The sequence below is a fragment of the Heteronotia binoei genome, chromosome 19 (assembly GCF_032191835.1).
Source record: "Heteronotia binoei isolate CCM8104 ecotype False Entrance Well chromosome 19, APGP_CSIRO_Hbin_v1, whole genome shotgun sequence".
NCBI lineage: Eukaryota > Metazoa > Chordata > Lepidosauria > Squamata > Gekkonidae > Heteronotia > Heteronotia binoei.
This window is the reverse complement of record NC_083241.1, coordinates 14,361,877-14,380,069: the sequence shown is the minus strand read 5'-3', so window position 1 is coordinate 14,380,069 and position 18,193 is coordinate 14,361,877. Positions and strand designations below refer to the sequence as shown.

General features: G+C 46.8%; 1 protein-coding gene across 1 annotated transcript in view; it reads right to left on the bottom strand.

The window, feature by feature from the left end:
- Positions 1–18,193, bottom strand: part of AKAP13 (A-kinase anchoring protein 13) — a 126,448-nt gene that overhangs the window by 29,115 nt on the left and 79,140 nt on the right. The window contains exons 10-16 of the mRNA XM_060260418.1: positions 13,070–13,137; positions 8,362–8,422; positions 5,904–6,039; positions 3,553–3,665; positions 2,226–2,372; positions 1,860–2,110; positions 524–649 (exon numbers count right to left, since the gene is read on the bottom strand). Coding sequence (XP_060116401.1) covers positions 524–649; positions 1,860–2,110; positions 2,226–2,372; positions 3,553–3,665; positions 5,904–6,039; positions 8,362–8,422; positions 13,070–13,137 — 902 coding nt within the window. The remainder of the gene's footprint in view (positions 1–523; positions 650–1,859; positions 2,111–2,225; positions 2,373–3,552; positions 3,666–5,903; positions 6,040–8,361; positions 8,423–13,069; positions 13,138–18,193) is intronic.

Genomic DNA, 18,193 nt, shown 5'->3' with positions numbered 1-18,193 from the left:
AAAGCCTTTGACCAGGGCTTTTTTTTTGTAGAGGGAACTCATTTGCATATTAGGTCACATCCCCTGATGTAGCCAATCCTCCAAGAGCTTACAATAGGCCCTGTAAGAAGAGCCCTGTAAGCTCTTGGAGGATTGGCTACATCAGGGGTGTGTGGCTTAATATGCAAAAGAGTTCCTGCTACAAAAAAAGCCCTGCCTTTGACAATATAAAGCCAGATCTAATGAAAACTTGGAAAGGTGGATGAGCATGCTTGATTGGCTTACATTCCAGTAGTTTGCCCTGACTTTGTCGGAAAAAACACCCCAGACAGAGCCAAATCTGGTTGTTGTAGATTTTCCAGGCTGTGTGGCTGTGGTCTTGCCACTGTGAGACCTGACGTTTCACCAGCCAGTGACCTGACGTTTCACCAGTATGCTTGGCTCCTGTGGAGGAAGGGCAAACCACCCACCCTGCACACTTATACCCTCTTTCCTATGCCCCACAACTGCATTAATTGTACATTTGCAGGTAACACACACCTACCTTCATAAATGCCTGAAACCGTTTCTCTTTTGAGTACAGGTCCTTAAAGTAATTCACGGCCTCATTCTGGTGCCCACAGAACTTGCCGTACGTCTTCTTCATTCGCTCGGCGCTCTCGCCTGAAAACTGTGAGATGCGATTTAGAGATTTCTGAGAATGGGAGGGGCAGCCTTCCAACTCAGTGCAGCCTTCTAACCACTGACACTGTGCCCATCCAAAACATAAGGTTCTAAATTAATCCTCATGATTGTGACATCCTAGGAGGGTTTTTTCCCCCTTCATTTTTGCAGATGCATCAGCTCAGGCAAGGAGAAGTTAACCATGTAGCACTGTACCTGTACCTCCAGGGAACAAACAAATAGGGATTCTGAATGAAGAAGCAGGCAAATAGGAATTCTGGGGTCTGAGACGCCAAAGAAGTTAGGGTGGTGGTGATATGAGCAAGCGGCAGGGCTTTGTAGAAAAAGCCCAGCAGGAACTCATTTGCATATTAGGCCACACCCCCTGACACTAAGCCAGCTAGAACTGCGCTCCTGTGCGTTTCTGCTTAAAAAAACCACAACCCTGGCGAGTGATACTGGGATGTTACGTGCTGCTGTGTTGCTCACTGCTGGGAGGGAAGGTGACATAGCACAGCCCGATCCTGTCAGATCTTAAAAGCTAATCATGGTCAGTGCTTGTGTGGGTGACTTCCAAGGAAGGTGCTGCAGAGGAAGGAAATGGCAAACCATTTATGCTTCTCGCTTGCCTTGAAGGTCCCTTGCTGGCATTGCTATGAATCTGTTGCAACTAGACAACGCTCATGTATGTACATGACTCCCCCTCTTTACCGTGAGTAAAACATATTATGCAGAATAAATAATTTGTGCAATTCCTTCCTGTTGCAACATGATGCCTTTTTTATGCAGAATTAGAAGAAGACGACTGCAGATTTATACCCTGCCCTTCTCTCTGAATCAGAGACTCAGAGCGGCTTAAAATCTCCTATATCTTCTCCCCCCACAACAGATACCCTGAGAGGTGGGTGGAGCTGAGAGGGCTCTCACAGCAGCTACTCTTTAAAGGACAACTCCTGTGATAGCTATGGCTAACCCAAGGCCATTCCAGCAGCTGCAAGGAGGAGTGGGGAATCAAACCCGGTTCTCCCAGAGCCCGCACACCTAACCACTACACCAAACTGTAGTAGCAGATAGCAGTAGCAGATAAGAGTCCACACACCTAACCACTACACCAAACTGGGTAGTTTTGTCTTGGTATACCTAACCCCAAAATATACATATCATATTTTGTGTTTCACAGCTGCTCTCAGTCTGCATGGACACCTTCTGCTGCTTACCTGATGCACCAGGATGTCTCCGATTCTCTTGATGACAAAGTTCTTGTCGCTTCTGTCCGCGAGCGACTCTTTCTTCCTCTCCAGAATCCGCTGGAAGAACTGGCTGTGGATGACGAGCAGGTCTTCGAGGCAGGGAAAGATCTTCTCCACCATCTGCTGCTCAAACTGGAGTTCCTGCACCATCCCCCGGCTGTACACGTCGCTCATGATCTTCAAGGTGCGGACATGATGCATCTCCGTTTGCATCAGTTCTGCAGAGAACAAGGAAAGAGGATGTCACCGTCAGAGCTCATTTGTTCTAATTGGCCACAAGAGTTCAGCGTCTTGAGGCTTTCTTTAGCGGTCCTCCCCAATCCAAATGCACACCATAAATGACGTCTTGCCGCTTCACAACATCCTCCTTCTGTTGCCGCGTGAACTTGGAGTCTACCACCAGGCTCCAGGACTCTGCTTCCAGCTGCTTTGAGTCCATTTCAAAATCTCCCATGAGCTGGTCTTCATTCATATCTGCACCTGGAAATGAGAAAGCAGCAAGGACACTTTCGGTATTAGTACTTCAAATATTCTTCTCTCCCCTTTCAAAGCATCCCCCCCCCACAAGTTTATTGCTGTGAAATGCAGGTTCATGCTGCTATTGTGATGCATGCCAAAATTATGATTAAGCCTCTGGATACCAGATAGTTCTCCCGTGATTACCCCAAACCAGGATTTGCCCCGGAAATCTCATCAAACGATGTCCCTATGCTGGCAGGCAATAACCTGAAGCTCCCTGAGCATTTTTATTCTCTTCCATTTAGGACTCCAGACTGCATCCTTTTTAAGGATGTTTTTTGGAAACATGCTGGTGGTATCATGGCACCCATAGAGACCACATTGAAGGCTGCTGTTGTAGACTATGACAGCATCAATATGTTTAATTCTCAACATTAACAAATCTGTGCATACTTAAATCCAGAGACCGGAGCCCTGAACAGAAAAGACAGTTCTTTCTTCAAACATAAAAAAGCTCCAGGTTTACAGGAAAAAAATCTGAAAACTGACTGTCTGTCTGTCTGTCTGTCTGTCTGACTATCTATCATCTAGGATTAAAATTCCTCCAAATAACAGAAGCAGCGGCTGCAGCTTTAAGAAATGAATGCCCTCACTGGCTGTTGCTAGGCAACCACAATAGTATTGCCAGTTTAAGCTTTGGTTTCTGCCAGTAAAAGGCAGCAAGGCTCTTTCCAGGGTTGTTTTGGCCTTTGATGGAGAACTCACTGTGGCCAGGCACTGCAGCAGCCACCAGGTGAATCGCTACCACCTGATTTGCATGCTCACCCAAGCCTTTTGTCCGGAACTGTGCAGAGCTTTCCCAAGGAGAGGCAGTCAGGGGGAAGAAAGGAGGGGAAGCTGAAGACAGCAGGGCAGCTAAAGGTAGGTTGGTGGGTGGGTGAGAGAACTCCAGTCCTGAAGCATGGAGAAGGTAGCAAGAGGCTTTGTGATGGCTGCATATTCTGGACAGACTTCTGAAGTCTGCCACCTAAAAATGGGAGTGTCAGGGTTTAGTTTAGTTTAGGGGGAACAGAAATTGAATTCAGCTTCTTTCCTTGGATGTATTAGCTGTTGACACTCCATAATTTCTGCATGTGGAAACTTCCAAAAGCCCATTCCTCTGCCTACTATTTATCATTTCTTCAGACTCTCTACCACTTACCTTCATCTGTTAACGACTCCATGGATTCATTCACTCGGCTGATCTTATTTAAAGAGTCTGTAGACTGAGAAAGAAACTTCCAAGTGTGTAGGACGCTTTCATCATTTCCAACCCTGGAGGACAAAGGGAGGGGGGGAGATTCAGAATTTCAGAGCGAAGCAACACATTCAGCAGACGGCTGGGTCTCAGAAACTGGACTCCTTACTAAAGTTCTGCTAAACACTACTTTAGTGTGGAGTCCATGGCATTGTGTATTATTTCATCTTCTTAAAAATAATTCCATAGAATCACAGAGTTGGAAGGGGCCCTACCGACCATCTAGTCCCACCCTCTGCTCCATGCAGGATCAGTCTAAAGCAGGGGTGGCCAACGGTAGCTCTCCAGACGTTTTTTTTGCCTACAACTCCCATCAGCCCCAGCCAGCATGGCTGATGGCTGGGGCTGATGGGAGTTGTAGGCAAAAAACATCTGGAGAGCTACCGTCGGCCACTCCTGGTCTAAAGCATCTCTGACAAATCATCCAGCCACGTTTTGAAGACTGCAAATTTACGGTAACTTTGTATGCTGCCTCATAAACACACTGAGAAGTGAAGCATAACAAAACCTAGATATAAATAAACAGAGTAAAGGTGGCATGGTATAATCTACCCCTATTAGATCTCAGAAGCTAAACAGGGTCGGTATTTGGATGGAAGGCCACCAAGGAAGACTCTGCAAAGGAAGGCATTGACAAACATCAGCTTTTCACTTGCCTTGGAAGCCCCTTGCTGAAGTCATCATTGTACAGTTGTGCCTTGGCAGCACATACTTATGTATAAAGAAATTAAAGAAATCACTTGCAAAGCAGTGGAAAGGGGCGCATCTCACAGAGGAGAAACAGCTACACAAAGAGATGCTTAACACCACCCATTGCTTTTCTCCTCCCAAACCCCTGTGCCTCCATAAATCTTTCCCCCTAGGCTACTGTTTGACAGAACTGTGATTGGAATTTCCTTGCAGCAGCAAATAAAGGAATTGCAAACTACAGCTCTAACATACTAACCTTGTCTTGGCATCTCTGTGCAAAACATGGGGCACTGTGCAGGTGTGGTGGTGAAGTGTGCAGACTCTTATCTGGGAGAACGGGGTTTGATTCCCTGCTTCTCCACGCGCAGCTGCTTGGGTCAGCTACAAGTTCTTTCAAGGCTGTTCTGCTCAAGAGCAGTTCTCTCAGAGCTCTCTCAGCCCCACCTACCTCACAGGCTGTCTGCTGTGAGGAGGGGAAAGGAGATTCTTCTCTTCAAAGAGAGATGCACATGTTAAATGCGCTCCGGACTGTTGGTCCGCCTGGCCCAGCAAAGAGCATCCTCACTGCCTACAACTCTGCTACCCAAAACCCTTTAACAGGACATGCAAGGGACTGAAGCTCCAGGCAAGGCAGGCGCTCTATAAACACTGCTAAAGGCCTCATGAATGCTTTTCTAGGGCTGCCTGGATGGGCCCAGCAACCAGAAGGCTCAGGGATAAGGATGTGACCTCCTGTGCACCACTGCATCAGAGCCAGTTTGGTGTAGTGGTTAAGTGTGTGGACTCTTATCTGGGAGAACCGGGTTTGATTCCCCACTCCTCCACTTGCACCTGCTGGAATGGCCTTGGGTCAGTCATAGCTCTGGCAGAGGTTGTCCTTGAAAGGGCAGCTGCTGTGAGAGCCCTCTCAGAACTGAGTCTGATTCCCCACTCCTCCACTTGCACCTGCTAGCATGGCCTTGGGTCAGCCAGAGCTCTCTTATCTGGGAGAACCAGGTTTGATTCCCCACTCCTCCACTTGCACCTGCTAGCATGGCCTTGGGTCAGCCAGAGCTCTCTTATCTGGGAGAACCAGGTTTGATTCCCCACTCCTCCACTTGCACCTGCTAGCATGGCCTTGGGTCAGCCAGAGCTCTCTTATCTGGGAGAACCAGGTTTGATTCCCCACTCCTCCACTTGCACCTGCTAGCATAGCCTTGGGTCAGCCAGAGCTCTCACAGAGCTTGTCCTTGAAAGGGCAGCTGCCATGAGAGCCCCCTCAGCCCCACCCACCTCACAGGGTGTCTGTTGTGGGGGGAGAAGATATAGGAGATTGTGAGGCGCTCTGAGTCTCTGATTCAGAGAGAAGGGCGGGGTATAAATCTGCAGTCTTAGTTCTTCTTCTGGGGAAAACCTGGAAGCAACAATCACTGGAAATTCTAGGGCATTTTTGTTTGTGTTGTTTTTTCTGACTCTTCTCGGAGTGGGAATGAGCAAAGAGGGCTGCTGGCAAGAGGCCTCCCCCTGCAGTGGGATCTCCACAACCTTTGACCAGGCACGTTTTCATGAGGCATGTAAAATCTCACCCAGCGATGTTCTGAATGGAGACGCTTTTGGAAAGCGACATGTTCTGTTGGGATCTTCTGCTGTTGAAGGCGGGGGGAGCAGCGGTCTCATCCGGGGCCAGAATTGCAGATCGAGGTCTCTCCTTTGGCTGGGAACCTACAAGGGGAACACGAATGGATGAACACTACGCTCAAGCCTTTGGGGCTCAGTATCTGGAAAGAGCCCTGTGGCACAGAGTGGGAAAGAGGCAGTACTTAAGTCGGAGCCCTCTGCTCACGACCTGAGTTCGATCCCAGCGGAAGCTGGTTCAAGTAGCCGGCTCCAGGTTGACAGCCTTCCATCCTTCCGAGGTCAGTAAAATGAGCCCCCAGCTTGTGGGGGGGGGAGTGTAGATAACTGGGGAAAGCAATGGCAAACCACCCCGTAAAAAGTCTGCAGTGAAAACATTGTGAAAGCAACGTCACCCCAGAATCGAAAATGACTGGTGCTTGCACAGGGGACTACCTTTACCTTTTTTTTTTAAATCTGGAATTTCATAATGCACCCCCCCCCGCCCTACACACAATGTTCATTATGTAAAGATGCAGCAAGAAAACAGAACTCTCTTTGCAGAGGTTACTGACAGCTGCTTAGTAGCTTTTGAAAGGCAACAGGCAGCTCACAACACCTGACGGCCCTCTATGAAATATAATGTTCCCAGAGCACCTAAAAAGTAGACGTTTCTATCCAGCACAAGGGAAGACACTCCTGTGCCCTTCTCCAGGAAGGATCTATGGTGGTTTTTAAAGTTTGGAGATGCCTAGGACTGAACCTGGGACCTTCTGTCTGCAGTGCAGGCACCTGGCCCCAGGCCAAGAGAGCCGCCTCGACTGATGCTACAAAGTCATGTCGTTGGGCTGGAATGCCTTCTTCAAGCATTTACTTCAGGGCTTTTTTTTTCCCCCCTGGAACTCTCAAGAGGAAAGTGAAGGAGAAACACATGGGCATCCCTCAGAAATCTTTAAAACATTTTTTTGAGAATTGCGTTTCCACAAAGAGATTCCACTGCTTCCCCCCAGAGAAAAAGCCCAGACTACCACCATGTCCTGCGCTCCTGAAACGGTCCCACACATATGAAAAAAGTAGCTGTATTCTAGATCTGGATTCTGTGCCACGGCTGCCATCAGGACTTGATCAGAAAACCTGGCTTTATTTCTCAGGGGCTCTGCTACCTCTTTTCACGATAGCCAGAGACCCACGGAGATTTCAGAACAAGAACAGCTTTGTAGCAACAAAAGGCAGGGCAAACAGAGGTGGTCTCAGAAAAGCAGTCTCTTTTTACTCACTGACTGAAAGTACTCAGAGCAATGTTCCCTCTAAGCTGCAGTCTTGTGAGCAAAAATTCCACTTTGTGAGCTGCTGATATTAAGTTTGTAAGCTACTGGCATTAAAGTTGTGAACTACTGTGAGCTACTGGGACCATTTTTCCTGAGCTAAGACAAAAATGTCTGAGCTGGAGGCTAAAACTCTGTGAGCTAGCTCATGCTAACTCGCAGTTTGGTGTAGTGGTTAAGAGCCAGTTTGGTGTAGTGGTTAAGTGTGTGAACTCTTATCTGGGAGAACCGGGTTTGATTCCCCACTCCTCCACTTGCAGCTGCTGGAATGGCCTTGGGTCAGCCATAGCTCTCGCAAGAGTTGTCCTTGAAAAGGCAACTGCTATTAGAACCCTCTCAGCCCCACCCACCTCACAGGGTGTCTGTTGTGGGGGGAGAAGACCTAGGAGATTGTAAGCCACTCTGAGACTCTGATCCAGAGAGAAGGACAGGGTATAAATCTGCAGTCTTCTTCTTCTTAGAGGGAACACTGACTCAGAGTACCAGATTGTGCCTGGGACGGGGCCACCACCAGGCAGACTCCCTCCTGGGGGCTAGTGCTCCAGAGGATCCCAGAGCCAGAAGTCAGATGTTGCAGAAAGGCCAGTGGACCAGGTATGGTCCTGGACTAATTTCTGTGGAGTCAAGGACAGTCTGCCCTATCTGCAGCCATTAAAGGCGAGGAAGTGCTGCTAGGCTTGTGTGAGACTATTCTGAAGAGGGCTAGGCGCTTAGAGAATGGAACAAGGACACAGGACCAGCTCTAAAGGCTGTGTTGGAACAGACTTGGGGGGAAGGCAGTCTGAGGGCACAAGTGAGGAAGCCGCCCCAGTCGCAAGGGTAGTGGAATGAACAACCCTGGACAGGTGTAGGATGGGACAACTGTGTGTATTGCACAATAAAGTGTGAGTTGTTCAAGCACCCCGCCTCTGGAGTTTTTTGTTCAGCCCCAGCGTGTGTGGAATGGCAACCCCCGCGCAGCCTGCTATGGACACCCACTCCGCAAAGCTGGCCTCCTGACTCCCACAGTGGCAACAATGACCAAGAGCTGCCTTGGCACAGAACAGAACCACCAGATTTTGGGAAAGTGCAGCGAGGAAGGGAAGGCGGAAAAAAAGGTACTCACTTCTATTTCGCATAATTACTGTAGGTAACGAGGATGTATCATGCGTCTGAAGGCCACCTTTCTGAAGACGAAAGAAAAAGACCAGGTGAATTCCCGCCTCAGATTAATTACTGAACCACATCTACCCCCGATGATTTTATTTCGGTGTGGTACGGTGCTGGACTAGGATGTAGCTTCAAGCTCCCACTCTGCCACGCTGATTTTATTTTATCAAATTTATATCCTGTCCTCCCCTGGCGGGCTTAAGGCGGCTAACAACAACAAACTAAACCTCATAAAACGTTAAAAACAGATTACACAATAAAATCAACCAGTACAATTTACAATTGTAAGACAGCCCTCTTCCGGTTAGCCTATGCCTGATGAGATAATGTAGCTACCAGATTTTTGTGTTTATACTGTATAGTTTAATGTTTAATTTTAAGGTTTTTAGGTTTTAATTGTCTGATTTTAGAGGTAATAACTTGCTCTGATTTTACTGTTTTATTGTTTTATTGTTGTTGTAAGCCGCCCTGAGCCACTTGTGGGAAGGGCGGGATAGAAGTCACCAAATAAATAAATAAATAAACAATCATAAAACCAAGATGTGCATTTTTAATTACTCTGAATGTTCTTACTTCAGTTATGATGATTTGGTGGGATTATTGGTGGCCTGGAGAAATAGCTACCTCCCTTCAGCCTCTAAAGGCGAGTTTAAATAATTCGGTCTTACAGGCCCTGCGGAACTGTGGCGGGTCCCGCGGGCCCTGATGTTTTCAGGGAGGGTATTCCACAAAGCAGGGGCTATTACTGAAAGTGCTCCGGCTCTGGTGATGGACAGTGGAGTCTCTTTTGGTCCGGGGATCTTAAGGAGGTTTTGGGACCCTGAACGAAGTGCTCTCTGGGGCACATATGGGGAGAGGCAGTCCTGCTATTTTGCCCTCACAACCAGGTATGTCAGAAGAAGCAACTGGCCCAAGCTTTATTTATGTCCAAGTGTGGATCTGAATTCATATCTCCCCAGTCCTAGTCTGACATTCAGATCATAGAATCACAGAACCCTAGAGTTGGAAGGTACCTCCAAGGCCATCTAGTCCAACCCCCAGAACAATGCAAGAAATTCACAAGTACCTCTCCCTCACATATCCCCAATGACCCCTGCACCAAGCCCAGAAGATGGCCAACCCCCCCATCCCAAATGTCTTCAGGATTCCTGGCCAAACTGGCCTGGGGAAAATTGCTTCCTGACCGCAAAGTGGCAATCAGCATTTCCCTGGGAGTGTAAGGAAGGGTCACGAGAACTAAGTACTGATGCGACCCTTCCTGCCCTCCCTCTCATGATCTGCCTAATCACAGAACCAGCTGACCACAGGATCTTCATTGCTGTCCGATGGCCATCGAGCTTCTGTTTAAAAACCTCCAAGGAAGGAGAGCCCACCACCTCCCAAGGAACCCCCTGCACAATGCAGGAAGCTCACAAACGCCTCCCCCTAAATTCACAGGATCCTCATTGCTGTCTGATGGCCATCTAGCCTCTGTTTAAAAACCTCCAAGGAAGGAGAGCCCACCACCTCCCGAGGAAGCCTGTTCCACTGAGGAACCACTCTAACGGTCAGGAAGTTCTTCCTCATGTTGAGCCAGAAACTCTTTGATTTAATTTCAACCCGTTGGTTCTGGTCTGCCCTTCTGGGGCCACAGGAAAAAAAACTCTACACCATCCTCTATAGGACAGCCTTAAACTACTCCACACTGCCTTCTATATGACACCCTCTATATGACAGATCACTACACCACATGTTCAGCAGGACAATCCTTCTGGCTGGCCTTCCATGCAAACATGCAGGGTCCCCACAGGTATTTTCAGCCCAATCCTGGCAGCCTTGCTTAAGAGGAAGAGCCATCATAGATATTCAGAAAGCCCTGCAGTGCAGACCTCTACACAAATTTGCAAATTTGTCACCTCAGGACATGTGGGAGACATAGTTTTTAAAGCACCCCTGCATAAAAATCTCCCACAAAATGGGAAAAAACCCCATCAGAAGTGTTTTCTAGGTGTTCTCATGGAAGGAGATTGTGACCTTTTGAATGAGCAAGTTCTTCCTGCGTCCCTCAAAAGAAAAACCTGCAATCCATTTTGTTCTTGTCTGTCAGGAGTGCCGTGCTGCTTCACATCAGTGAGCCATCCAGGCAGACACTTCAGGGTGAGTCACAAGCATATAAAGTGAGGCTGCAGAAGACTGGCGTTCTGAACGTGAATAATGGATGTTTGATCCAAGGCACAGGCCTCAAAATACTGTTGCAGGAAGGAAGCTAGGACTGCAAGTGGGCACACACATAGTCTAAAAGCTAAAGTTTCAATAACACAAGGAAGTATGAAATACGGAGATTATTTTTTGAGAAGCATCTGATGTTCCTGAACATTCTCCAAAGAACGAATGGGGGTCCACTGGAGCTGTCATAAACAGGATTACAAACGAACATGCATTAAAGCTGCCTTCTAACGAATGAAATCATTGGTCCACCAAGGTCTGTATTGTCCACTCAGACTGGTAACAGCTCCCCAGGGCATCGGGTGGGGGGTGTCTTTCAAATCCCCTCCTACCCAATTCCTTTTAACTGGAAATGCTGGGGGTTGAACCTGGGACCTTCTGCAAACCAAGCAGATGCTCTAACCACGGAGCTACGGTCCCTTCCCAAATTGCCTCGGTCTGTCAAAGAGACTGCATTCTATCACCCACCGGGAAATAAGTATGAACACACAGTTTTAGCACAGGACTGGGAAGAACAGCCCAGAATGGAAACGCAAAGAAACCAGAGAGCACGCTCGCATGCCCTGACTGCATTTCAAGCTCTGACCCTTGAAAGCTCATGCACTAAAAATCTAAGGTGTTCCTTGATTCAAATCTAGCTGTTCTGTTGCAGACCAACATGGATACACCCTGAAACTATCCTGGACTAGAGTGGTCTCAGGGCCTTTTTTGTAGCAGGAATTCCTTTGCATATTAGGCCACACCCCTCCAATGTAGCCAATCCTCCAAGAGCAAGTAGACCCTGCAATAACAGCCCTGTAAGCTCTTGGAGGATCGGATACATCAGAGGGGTGTGGCCTAATATGCAAAAGGAGATCCTGCTATGAAAAAAGCCCTGCGTCTGACACTTTGGAAAGCGCATGTGCAGCTTCCAGCTCTTTTCCAAAACCAAGACAGCTAGAAACTTACAATACAATCACAGTTCCAGTATCAATAACAATTACAGAATGACTGAGAAAAGAAAATGCCAGTAATAAAATTGCAAGATTGTCACATTAACACTTAGGAGGACAGTGTTTCAAAACTACTGTAATAGTCAAGAATTTGGTCACAGATCACATAACTGCAGGACTTATGTCAGCCAACCAAAAGGCAAGTTGGTACTTGCCCCAAAATGGCGAAATCCCAAGTTTTCGCAATGAAGACCATTGGTCACAGAATAATAAAACATGATCAATGGTCTCTGTCGTGCCAGAGGCACAACAACTGAGCTGTCCAGAGAACGGAGTATCAGCAAATTGTCTGTTCAATTCAGCCGTAGGCAAAGCATTCCGACTACCTAGCATAAATGTGCGGCAACTGCTAGGAAGGGTAAGATATTTTACATATGCAGGGAGGCTTGCAGTGCAAAGGAGGTTCAAAGGGCTAGGGAGGAGTTGATGCTCTGTGTTAATTCTATCAAGTTTGATTACCCTCTTTTTGATCTCCCTCAGCGTTTCATCATAGCCTGTATTTAGGAGCACCGTAAGGGAAAGACCAAGCTACTCGCATTTGCTATCCACTAACTTCACACAAGCACCTCAGTAGATGTAAAATGACAGAAATCTGGATTGATCTGATGGTAATAGAATCTGGCATATATGTTAACATGACAGTTCTAGGCTTAACTGTGATAGGTTTTATTAGAAATTCCCGTTTTAACATTTTATTCCCTTTTAGATTTGGATATTTTGACAGTAACGTTTGAATTCTGTGAATATGGTTAGTTCTGCTGCATACCAATGCATGTTTTGACGATTGTTACAGCCTGATTGAGCTTAAGACCTTTGGTCATAGAAGCTAATAAATGAAAAATGGAAATGATGCAACAGGCCTCCATAGGAGTTTTATACTGATCAAAGGGAGTTCAATCTCAGATTAAATGAACAAAGCCATGCCCTAGATTCTTAGCTCAGTTCCTGCAACACAAAATAGTTCTCCAGCTATTCAATAAAGATACAGTAAGAGTGGATAATCAACAGGATCAGAGATGTAATTTATCCACACCAGGGCTTTTTTTGTAGCAGGAACTCCTTTGCATATTAGGCCACACACCCCTGATGTAGCCAATCTTCCTGGAGCTTACAGTTGGCCCTGTACTAAGAGTCCTGTAAGCTCTTCGAGGAGTGGCTACATCAGGGGTGTGTGGCCTAATATGCAAAGGAGTTCCTGCTACAAAAAAAAGCTCTGACCACACCGTATAGAATCTGTGGAAGTATCTTTGTATTAAAAGCCTCAATGGTTGAAGGAACATACCTGCCCAACTGACCGAAGAGCCAGAGATTTGCAGAGCCTGCGAAAGCCAACTCATCTCCAAAGACATATCCATGAATCTCATGCAGTTAAAACCCCATGGCTTCTGCCACACCCTCATATATTCACCCTTGTCTTGTGTTTTGGCCTGCTGGGCCTTGCGCACCAAAGAACAAGAGAATTCTTACCTTCGGTTTGGCCTTGCCACAAGCGATGGCGGTCTCCATGCAGCTTTTATGGACGATGACATCACAATCTGTATAAAGGAAGAACAACGCAGGTGAACATGTGCCTGATCAGAAGAGCGGGTTGTCTTTGCAAGTCCCCACTTGACTTTTTCAAAAAGGCCTTTCAAGTTCAACAATTCCAGCTTCTTTCGGCATACGGCAAACTCTGGGGACCACCGACATTTGCTGCCTTTCATGAGAATTCTTGCGGTTTTTAAAGACAACGCTAACAGCCAGCGAAGGTACACGCACTGCAGCCGGTTCTTAACAAGGTTGTTGCTTTGTACTGGGAGTTCTGTTTGAAAACAGTCCACGGAAGCAGATGCCCTCGAGGGTGAAAACAAGCTTAAAAATAAGGGGCTGTTTGACATGCTATGAGACTGGGGGAAGGGAACCCAAAACATTCACATGAACACAGTTGAAATCAACGATGATGGAAGACGGTATTCAGAAGAAAAGCAAATTTAAGAGAGCCTAAGAGAAGCTAAAGAGCCCCATGGTGCAGAGTGGTAAAGCTGCAGTACAGCTCTGCTCACGACCTGAGTTCGATCCCGGTGGAAGCTGGGTTCAGGTAGCCGGCGCAAAGTTGACTCAGTTTTCCATCCTTCCAAGGTCGGTAAAATGAGTACCCAGCTTGCTGGGGGGGGGGGGGAAGTGTAGGTGACTGGGAAAGGCAAACTACCCCATAAAAAGTCTGCCATGAAAATGTGAAAGCAACGTCACCCCAGAGTCGGAAATGACTGGTGCTTGCACAGGGGACTATCTTTACCTTTTTAAGAGAAGCCATGTTGGATCAGGCCAGTGGCCCATCCAGTCCAACACTCTGTCACACAGTGGCAAAATCAAAACAACAACAGGTGCCATCAGGAGGTCCACTAGTGGGGCCAGGTCACTAGAAGCCCTCCCACTGTCCCCCCCAAGCACCAAGAATAAAGAGCATCACTGCCCCAGACAGAGTTCCAACAATACCCTGTAGCTAATAGCCACTGATGGACTCTGTTCCATATGTTTATCCAATCCCCTCTTGAAGCTGGCTATAAGTAATTGGAAAAATCATCCTTTCCATTCCAAGCTTTTCATATTACAAAACAGTGTGGCCTAGTGGTTAGAGTGTTAGATCTGGGACCTGGAAACACCACTCCGCCATGGAAGCTCATTGGGTGACCACTGGCTCGTCACTCAGCCTGATCTACTTTACAAGGTTGTTGCGGGTAGAACAGCAGTTGGAAGGCGGCTATTATAATAAAATCCCTTTGTGTCCCCTACTGCGGAGAAAAGTGGGGCATAAATATCTAAGCAACACAGGCAAAATAAAGCCTTCAGACAACTAAACAGGACCAGATGATCACACACCCGTTCTTTCTCCAGCTATTTATTATTTATTTACCTCATTGAGTACCACACGTTGCTTTTGTAAGGCCACAAACAAAGGGATGACACATTTTTTATAATTAATAACAATGTTATAATAACAATTTTATAATTAATAACAATGTTTGCCTACTCAAAATGAAGGCAGGAACCAGACCTTTCACAGACTGAAGCTTTTGATGGCTCACAACATCCTCCTCCTCTGCTCCATTTCATCCTCACAATAAGTCTGTTGTTTCAGGTGAGGCTGAAGGTGTGGAGGTGTTTGGCTGGCCCAAGATCACCTAGCTGACTCCCATGGAAGAATGGGGGATTTCAACCTGGGCCTCCCAGAGCCTAGTCTGACACCACACTGGGCCTACCGCAGAGTATCTTACACCTCTTTTACACATTACAATTCTGAAATTCTGGGAGCAAGCATTTTCAGTGGGGGTCGGACTAGACTGACCCTGGAGGTCCCTTCCAACTCTATGATTCAGTGGGAAAAGATCAGTTTTGCGGAGCCCAAAATCATCTATCCATTCCCCAACCCAATTCCATACCTTTTTGAGACCATTTTAATTCCTTTCTGTCCCCTGCACATTTTGACATCATTTATTTCAAAATGTAAAGGTCAGAAAACATCATCAAAAGCTCCAATCCGGGAAAGGGCGGGTTCCTGCCTTCATTTTGAGTAGGCAAGCAGTCATTAATTATAACCACGCACGTCCCCTTTGTTCGTAGCCTTGCAGAAGCAACATGTGGTTCTCAGGCCACCAGATCTGACTGTCGAAACAGAAGGCTGGGTGTTTTGTGGGAAATGATGTATTTCATGACATGCACGTTCCCCCCTCCCATTTCACACAGCTGACACTGCATGCAGTAAGGCCCACCAGAGAGCATTTATGCAACTGGACAAAAAAACCAGTCCTGACTTGAAGAAGTTGATAATATTGGATTTATATCCTGCCCTATACTCTGAATCTCAGAGTCTCAGAGCGGCTCACAATCTCTGTTATCTTCCTGCCCTGCAACAGACACCCTGTGAGGTGGGTGGGGCCAAGAAAGCTCTCACAGCAGCTGCCCTTTCAAGGACAACCTCTGCCACAGCTATGGCTGACCCAAGGCCGAGGGCATTATATGCACAGGAAAGACCTGCAGAGACGTATGTTCCCATGGAGGACCATATGGAGAGAGTGAGAGGACTAAGTCAAGAGAGATGATGATGATGATGGTGATGATGATATTGGATTTATATTCCGCCCTCCGAATCTCAAGAGTCTCAGAGCGGCTCACAATCTCCTTTCCCTTCCTTCCCCACAACAGACACCCTGTGAAGTGGGTGAGGCTGGAGAGGACTCTCACAGCAGCTGCCCTTTCAAGGACAACCTCTGCCAGAGCTATGGTTGACCCAAGGCCATTCCAGCAGGTGCAAGTGGAGGAGTGGGGAATCAAACCTGGTTCTCCCAGATAAGAGTCCGCGCACTTAATCACTACACTTATACTTTATTTGATTTATATCCTGCCCTCCCCACCGAAGCAGGCTCAGGGCGGGGTCAGCTACTTGCACGAACAAGAGTTTCTACAAAGAAAACCAACCTTCAAGACCCGCTCTGAAGCTCCTTGAAAGAAGAATGGGACTTCCTACATAGTAAGCAAATGAATTTTACCTCAACTAACTTTTTGCCCTGAGCTGGATGTGGTCCAGGCTAGCCTGATCTAAGCAAGGTCGTTCTTGGCTAGTAGATGAATGGGAAACCACCAAGGAATACCAGGATCGTGATGCAGAAGCAGGCAATGGCAAACCACCTCTGAATGCCTCTTGCCTGTGGGGTCACCATAAATCAGCTGTGACTTGACTGCACTTTCCACCACCAACTTAGTCCTCCCAACGCAACCCCTGGGGGACTTATGAGTTATTTGCCATTTTTATTGGGGGGTGTGTGTGCAAGGGAAGCTTTAGATTATCTTTATTGTCATCAACACTGGTTGGGCAACCTCTCTAGATGACCTTTACCACTCACTGTGATCTCCACCTAGTCAACAGCAACAAAAAAGGCAAGTGCAGGAAATTCCTCCTTCAGGTAACAAGAATCACTTTTGCCTTTCTAAACTTGACGTGACGCGGAGGGAAGAACCAAATTGCATCACTGCCCGTGACTCAGGCACACCTCTCTTCCCTCCGTACACACAGCTGATGTGAACCAGCATCCACCTTTCTCTACTTCAGAGGCTCACTTGGACCCAAATTAACATAGATGGTGGGCTGTGCAGGTCAGTTCTAACATCTTCTTTTTGGTCACTTCTTACACGTCCAGAGAAATTCTGATCACTACTTTGGGGTCAGGAAGCAATTTTCTCCAGGCCAGTTTGGCCAGGGATCCTGGAGACTTTTTGCCATCCTCTGGGCATGGAGCAGTGTCACTGGGGGCATTGGGGGGGGGAGGTATTTGTGAATTTCCTGCATTGTGCAGGGGGCTGGACTTGATTGTCTCTTATATCTTGATTATTCTATGTTCCCTCCTCCTCAAGACAGAGTAACAAGACAGGACTCTTTTTTAAACAGTCAAGGAATTCAAGTACGACTAGTAAATTCCTCAGCCCTGGATGCCATTTTTCTCTAACTCTCATATCCCTGCAGTATCTTTCCAGAACACTACTGCCTCTCTCAGAGATGGTGCAGGTTAGTGGTTAGTGAGATGGATTAGGTGGTTCAAATCAGCACAAAGAATCTCAGCTCTTTTTATTATACTAAGCTTCTCTGCTTAACTCCTCCCTCCTGCAATTTGTTGTAAAAATTATGTATAAGTATTTCTTTCTTCCCATTATATTAGAAGAAGTGAGCTGTGTCACAAAAGCTCATACTGGAATAAATGTGGTTAGTTTTTAAAGTGCCACTGGATTTCTATTTTGTTTTTGCTTCAATGGGCTAACACCACTACCCTGCTGCTCCAATCTTTCCGCCAAAAAGGAAAAAACACACCAAACAGAGCTGTGTAGAGGAGGCCAAGGTTTCTCAACAGATCTAGTATGCTTTCATACACAGTTTCAATCCACTTCAGCAGTAAATATTTAACAATGGATTTTGCCATTTCACACAGTAAAATCCAGTTGCAAAGTGCATTGAAAAGTGTGTTATTTAACGTGTGTGAAAGCACCCCTGTACTACCTTCCCTCTCGCCCTATCTGGTTGGCTTTACAAGACCTGGTTCCTAGGAATATAAAGTTACCCGATCAGTAGACGATGAAGCCAAGGGTAAATTGGTTTCCACCACACTCTCTGGGACATATGACTGACACATGCACGTCTACAGAAGCAGAAGAATGAAGTGGCTGAATGGGTCATACCATGTTGTGAGGGGAGGGTTACATTTCTGAATGTTCTCTTACATAAACAAGCCTTGTGGAAAGCAGGAAATTAGCACCAGGAAGGAGCAGGCTGTACTAGAACCCCTCTCTGTCAGCCTTGTCCAGGTTTAAAAAAACATACATGGGGGAATATGCAAAAACACAATCATACACACACAGAGTCTGAAATGCTACGGTTTACCACCTCATGCCAAAGTCTCATGTAGACTAGGCCTCAGTTGCTACTCTTCAGCCATAAAAAGGCCATATCACTTGAGCCTTTCTGTATCCTATCCAGTCTCTCCCTGGGGCCAAAACGACTTCCATTCCAGTTAACTTCATCGTTGTCAACATTTTGATTAAGAAGCTCCTTGCACAAATCCATCA